The 6,704-nt window shown below is 47.2% G+C and overlaps 2 protein-coding genes and 2 non-coding genes across 4 annotated transcripts; all 4 read left to right on the top strand.

Moving 5' to 3' along the window:
- Window positions 1–288: 288 nt before the first annotated feature.
- TRNAG-GCC lies at window positions 289–359 on the top strand. The gene has a single exon. It is a non-coding gene; the product is annotated as a tRNA-Gly (tRNA).
- Window positions 360–707: 348 nt separating this feature from the next.
- On the top strand, window positions 708–779 carry TRNAM-CAU. The gene has a single exon. It is a non-coding gene; the product is annotated as a tRNA-Met (tRNA).
- A 4,334-nt stretch (window positions 780–5,113) lies between these two features.
- LOC102769318 (histone H2A type 1) lies at window positions 5,114–5,555 on the top strand. The gene is made up of 2 exons (XM_006764305.2): window positions 5,114–5,201; window positions 5,297–5,555. The coding sequence occupies exons 1-2, from the start codon at window positions 5,114–5,116 to the stop codon at window positions 5,524–5,526; spliced, it is 318 nt and encodes a 105-aa protein (XP_006764368.1). The 3' UTR covers window positions 5,527–5,555.
- A 747-nt stretch (window positions 5,556–6,302) lies between these two features.
- On the top strand, window positions 6,303–6,692 carry LOC102769025 (histone H3, embryonic; the record flags this gene model as incomplete). Its single annotated transcript, XM_015564319.1, has 1 exon — window positions 6,303–6,692. A coding segment is annotated over exon 1 (321 nt), but the record flags the coding sequence as incomplete, so codon positions are not given.
- Window positions 6,693–6,704: the final 12 nt, after the last annotated feature.

Below are 6,704 nucleotides of genomic sequence, written 5' to 3'. Positions count from 1 at the left end.
TATGTGCAGGAGGCAGCCAATCAATGGTTCTCTCTCATCATTGATGTTTCTATCTCTCTTCTCCCTCTCCCTTTCTCTCTGAATCAATAAAAAATATATTAAAAAAAAAGAAACATCACGCCAAAGTCACTACCTCTGCTAGGAGAAAGGAATCGAAGCTAGGTCCTACTCAATAAGAGTGAAACGCCATCTAAAAATGGTTTTTTTAAAGGAAATGAACTAATAATTCGGCAAAATAGCAGAAAAAAAAATACCTTCTTGGCGCCAGGCAGCAACCTTAGCACGTGGGCATTGGTGGTTCAGTGGTAGAATTCTCGCCTGCCACGCGGGAGGCCCGGGTTCGATTCCCGGCCAATGCACTCGCCCTTTTTTTTTTTTTTAATCCTTCCAATCACGTTGAAATACCCAGTTCAAAGGTCGGGGACTTTCCACACTCGAATTTTGGCCTCTTTGCACATCCTGACTAAGGGACTGGAGTTGTCCAAGAGAGGCGAGGGGCGGGCTGGAAACCAGCTCTTTTCTAACAGAAACATTGAAGTTTTTGCCTTCAGAATATTTGGACTCAATGTAGTCTGGACTCATTGTTCTGTTCTAAGACTGACTAAAATCAATAAAAAGTCCTTGAAGAAAAATCATTTTTAACATGCAAACTTTTAAAGGGAAGTAGAATGAAGGAATGATTTTGATTCAGCAGCCTCGCTGCACGGAGCAGAGTGGCGCAGCGGAAGCGTGCTGGGCCCATAACCCAGAGGTCGATGGATCGAAACCATCCTCTGCTAGCTATTTTTCCAAAACTATGTGGGAGGCATTTGGAGAGTCATCTTATACAACCTCCGGGTATGTCTTCTCCTCCTCCCCCGGCCCCCACGCCTGCGGAAGTGTCTCTAGCTGACGGAATCTTGGATAACTGCAGGGAACTTCTGAGACAAAAAATAGATAAAACACACCACACGTTTTTCTACATGACATAAAGCATCTTTCTTAAAAGTTTATATTTTTATTTTGATGTTTTGCTTTCAAATCCATGTATTTGTAGACTGGACTTACTGGATTATTAACTTGAATTTTCTTTCACATGCAAAATAAATAACAATGAAAAGTTTCTAATTGAGGAAATGTCATATGTACCCTCTCTGAGAGCAGAGAACATTAACCCATCAGCTGAGGGATGTCCATCTCTGCCTACCACCATACTGTAAATAAGAATGTCAGTTTAGAGTTTGAAAGGAATATACATATACATATATATATATCTTAGATAGATAGATAGATAGATAGGTAGATACAGATATTTTCCATTTCAGAGATTCCGTTAAAGGGAGTTGGGAATATTTAACATCATAAATCTCCCAACAATCTCAAATCTTTGCTCCTCAGCACTGACCACGGTGTAGTAGATTGTATATTTTATTTGAATAGTAAATGAATATTTAGTATTTTCTCCCCCTGAAAGGATGTAAGTTTACAAGAACAGAGATTTTGTCTATTTTCACACTGTGGTTACTATAACATCTAGAACACGGGCTGACACATCTTAGTCGCTGGTGATTTGGTAAATACTGTATGTTAGAAGCTGCAATTTCTAACACATCCAACACCAGGATACGGCATTAGTCTTCACCTTTTTCCTTTAATTAAAAAAAACAAAAACAAAAACACAGAAGAGTACAAAAATGACATCACAGAATTGATCCACTGTTTAACATTAGAACATATTAAATATAAACCTCCTTTATAGTTAAAGAGAAAAACACATAAAATTACAGTATTTTTCACACATAAAATTAAAGTATTCTTCCACTGTTAACTTGTAACCATCTAGGCTACCAGTATCACAGTGCATGTGTTTAAGAACTCTTCTTTTACTTAACAATGGCTCCAAATCGAAAGAGTAGTGATGCTGGCAATTCAGATATGTCAAACAGATGCTGTAAAGGGCTTCCTTTGAGTGAAAAGGTGAAAGTTCTTGACTTAATAAGGAAAGGGGGCAAACATTGTATGCTGAAGTTGCTAAGATCGACAGTAAGAATAAACCTTCTGTCTGTAAAATTGTGAAGAAAAAGAAAGTTGTGCTACTTTGCTGTTGCACCTCAAACGGCAAAAGTTACAGCCACAGGGTGTGGTAAGTGCTTAGTGCAGAGGAGAGTGGCGTCCGTCCGTGTGCAGGAAGGCATGAGCCGGAAACTGCTCTGATTGGCCCCAGTGTTTTGCACCTGAAAGCACTGAGCCTACGGAAGGGACGCCCTGAAACGAGTGACAGCATTCACAGACCGTTCTTTGCAGTATGTTGTTATAATTGTTCTGTTTCAGTATTATTGCTGCTAATCTCTCACTTGCCTAATTTATAAGTTAAACTTCATTGTATGTGTGTATAGGAAAAAAACGGCACGTGTAAGGTTCGGTGCTATCCATGGTTTCAGGCATCTGATGGAGGTCTTGCAACTATTAGGGGCAGAAATAGAATATTAGACACTAGCTAAGAAATATTACCAGTAAGCACACTCTTTAACCATGATTGTTCTTTTCTGATTACAGAAGGCACATTTTCGTTTCTCTGGGAGTGTACGCCCTGGAACGTGGGTGCTCACATCGGAATGCAGGCCATCCTCCTGTCCCGACAGCTGCCTATCATTGTGGGAAGATTGGCAGCCTTGTGGCTGAGACCATCTAGTCCCAGAGGCACCTGCTCTTTACAACCCAAGTTTATTGCCTGTGATCTGGTCCTGGGGCACCTGGAGGTGCCTGCCCTCTGTGACCTCCTCCCGCCCCCGCACCCCCGCCAGCCCTCTTTTCCCCTCCGCCAGCCCTCATGGCTTGTAACCTGCAATGAGTATCCCGTGCCCACGTCCCCATGCCTGTAATTCCTATGTTCCCATGTCATCTTTGTTCTTCTGCCCAATGTAGAGAGCTGGCTTATGGGAGGAGGGGGGTTGGGGGGAGAGCAGATTTTTGTGGATGGCCTGTTGCTCTTCCACACTGCCGGAAATATTGGAATAAATGCTCATATAGGATTCAGCCCCGTCTCTGCTGAATTGGCAATTATAATACCTCTGGGATAAGGAGGACTTACTGCACTGCATTTCTCAAGATTGAATCAAAGCTATGTCATATGTCACATCGTTAGCAATAGCTTCAGGTGACCCATGAGAAGATCATTTCTGTGGGAAGGGACTTCGGGATAACTTTTAGTCGAGGACCAAAGACTGGGAAGATAAGACAATGTGGCGAATGACAGGGCATCGTGGCAGCCAGGATTCCTCAAAGTATCAGCCTCCCATTGCAGACTTCATTTTGGAGGTTTGGTGCTGACCTTAGAGATCTCCAAGCTTCAGAATTCCCCCACCCACCCCAGAGGCCCAGAAACTCTTTGTGTGGGGCATGTCCCTCTGGCAGAGACCCGAGTGCCTGAGGCTGGGAGCAGGAAAACGGGACTGCGACTGGCTTACCTCCCTGCTCCCCCACCCGCTTATCCCCCCGCCCCCTGCCCACCGTTCCATACTCCTCAGCCAGAGGCATTGGCTTTCATTAGCATTGGTGTCTGATGAAGGGCAAGAGTGTAATGGCCACTGTAATGAGAAGGCATCTTCACAAGATCAGAGCAGGCAACTCCACAGAATTTATTGCAGATCATTTACTTACAGGACAATTGGGCCGCAGCAGCCAGCCAGCCGGCAATATTGCACAAAATGTGCTCCCTATCTGTTGCAGTGGCGTTTAAAATCATATGATTCAGGTACCAATGATGGACAAGACAAAGGGACAAAGAATGTGGTAGCAAATCGGTATATACTCCTGGTGGTTTTGTGATGAATGATTGGTTTTCATCAATACTATAAACAGTTTGATACTTATCTCAATTTTCATGGCATCCTGGCTATTGCTAAAATATATACATGTGGACGAAAAGGGGCCACATGCTACCCTGACTACTCCGGGAAGGCCTGCCTGACAGCCTTGCAAACTCAGAGACCTAAAGTACCACAGAGGATGTTCTGAAATGAAAACCTTTTAATTAAAACAGTTTATAGTAGGTAGGCATGTCCTAGGCCAGTATCTTCCTTGACAAAGACCAACTTTGATCTTTACTGAGCATGTTGTCTCTTTGCATCTAAGATAACAAACCTGTGATGTTGGGGGCCAGATGTAAGCTGGCAAGGTCCTTGCACCTGCAGGGGCTAGCAAGGCTGGGACCCTTACCCACAGTTTTCCCAGACTTGTTTGGATGGCGGTTATCAGTAGAATGGTAGTAACATTTGTAGAATGAAAACAGCCTTTCATAGCTTGCCAAGAAGTCTGTACCTATTTACTGAGATCTGCTGTACTGAGAACTTGTCCTTCTGCTGTGTCTCTCCCTTAGAGATTAAGAGGAACAAAGAATACATTCCTCTTGACAGACCTCCGATTCAGTGTGTTGTGTATAAATAGGATTGTAGAGCTAATAAACTCGCTTCAGTTCATCAAGAGAACTGGAGTCCTCCCGACCCCGCTTTCCTGTCTTTCTTTCTTTTCTCAATTCCCACGTCCCTGCCTCAGCCCGGCTCAACCCTGTCAGGCTGGCCCTGACACTGTGACACATCAGGTAACTGGCAACTTCCCTTTTTCCGGACCCTCAGGGTGCAACCAATGGCACCAGAGCAGAGGCCATTCCCTCCTTGTTGTTATCTGTTAATTGTTGCCTGATAACTATCCTGTACTCATCTGTGTGTGTGAAGGAAACATGCCTATCATTTTACTTTTTATCCAATCAGCGAGGTTTCCCCACTTTGCTTTCTCCCACCTCCCAGATCTATCACCAATGGATTTCCGGTAACCCACTTGATGGTAACTTATAAAAATAGGTGAAAAACCACCATTCTCCGGTGCATTATCTTAATTTGTTGAGATTCTGCTCTCGGCAATGGTGGACAGTTCAGCTCAAATGAACTCACATTCTTTACCGGTCTGAACGTTCCTCAGGTACCAGCTGTTGTAAGAAACACGGAGCCGCCAACGAGAAAGGTGGCTGTGCTGGCTAAGGACAGTGACTTGGTCAGTCACAGCGTGAAACAAAAATGAAAGGACATTCGGGACAGAGACGGGGCTGGGGGCGGAGGAAAGGCGAGTCCGACTGGCGATGAGTCCCGGAAACGTCACCGGGACGTTGTCCACTGACAACGAGTGTGTTCCAGAACCAGGATCCCATTGGGTGAAGGGAACGGGCTGTAACTGGCCGCCAATGGCACAGACTCACGTTCGCGCCGCGGCGCGACTATAAAGAGGGCAGCTGCGGGCGACTCAGCTCAGATCAAGGTCTGAGCGGTGGAGTACCTGACGGCCGAGATCCTGGAGCTGGCGGGCAACGCGGCGCGCGACAACAAGAAGACGCGCATCATCCCGCGCCACCTGCAGCTGGCCATCCGCAACGACGAGGAGCTCAACAAGCTGCTGGGCAAGGTGACCATCGCGCAGGGCGGCGTGCTGCCCAACATCCAGGCCGTGCTGCTGCCCAAGAAGACCGAGAGCCACCACAAGGCCAAGGGCAAGTGAGGACCCTGCGTTCCTTTGGCAACAACGCACACAACTAAACCAAAGGCTCTTTTCAGAGCCACCCACGCGTTCACTAAAGAGCTTGCCCGCGGGGCAATGAAACCACTCCTGTCTCTTGTCCGCGTGGTTTTGCATCTTAATGGGACACATCTTCGCCAGCGCCCACTCCTAGCCTAGGGGGACCTAGTGGGTTGTTAATAGGAAAGCAACGCCGCCCGCCCCGGGGTCGCGTCCCTTCCGCGGAGCTTCTCTGCGCGGGGCCCAGCGTGACTGGCACCGTCATCTTTCTGTCGACTTACTCGTTGGAGGATGTGTTTTCCTAACCCCCTTTTACACAAGTCTCACTTCAAATGGCTAAACGTAGTGGAATGCTGCCTACGAACGTGGAAGGGAAAGGCAAATGTCAATCGAGCTATAATATCAAATGTGAAATGGAGCTCAACAGGCATTTAGAAAAAGCCTACAGAACATTTTAAAATCTCTGAGTTTAAACAGAAATGAAGAAACTGACGGGAAATCCTCTCCAAAACCTGCCTGAGCCTGAAAAACCCCTTGGCCAATCCCACGCAGCGCGCGCTTTTTTCAAAAAGATCAAAGGGAGCCAGTTTCCGGCGTCAAAATTTAAAATTTTTATTCCGCGAACAAGATATTTACATGAAATTTTGCGGAGCAAAGACAGGACATTGTAAAGAAAATGCGTACAGACCGAGCGACGAGAAAGGGTAGGAAACAGCCTCTGCTGAAAGGGTGGGTGGGAGGAAGCCGTTAATTTCTGATCCAAACGCCCGGAGGCTCCGGGGATCAAAAAGCGGACGCGGCTTCCAATCACGTCACTGCGGGCCTTGATGGGCAGGCGCCGCCTCCAATCACAGTGGCACTTGCCTTATATATACTGGTTGCGAGCCCGCGCTGCCATTCCTGCAGCAGTTCTCTGCTTGTTTGTGTCGGAAATGGCTCGCACCAAGCAGACGGCGCGCAAGTCCACGGGCGGGAAGGCGCCCCGCAAGCAGCGGCCACCAAGGGCCGCCCGCAAGAGCGCGCCGGCCACGGGCGGCGTGAAGAAGCCGCACCGCTACCGGCCCGGCACCGTGGCCCTGCGCGAGATCCGGCGCTACCAGAAGTCCACGGAGCTGCTGATCCGCAAGCTGCCCTTCCAGCGCCTGGTGGGAGAGACTGGG

The sequence above is a fragment of the Myotis davidii genome, unplaced genomic scaffold (genome assembly GCF_000327345.1).
Source record: "Myotis davidii unplaced genomic scaffold, ASM32734v1 scaffold1521, whole genome shotgun sequence".
Lineage (NCBI taxonomy): Eukaryota > Metazoa > Chordata > Mammalia > Chiroptera > Vespertilionidae > Myotis > Myotis davidii.
Note: the sequence above shows the minus strand (reverse complement) of the source record. Positions and strands in the feature narration are given on the sequence as shown.

Bases quoted from the DNA above. Each gene is read 5' to 3' on its own strand.
- LOC102769318 (XM_006764305.2), top strand. From the start codon at position 5,114: ATGAGTCCCGGAAACGTCACCGGGACGTTGTCCACTGACAACGAGTGT. The intron at 5,202-5,296 runs GTAACTGGCCGC...TCAAGGTCTGAG, and splicing joins TTGGGTGAAGGGAACGGGCT to CGGTGGAGTACCTGACGGCC.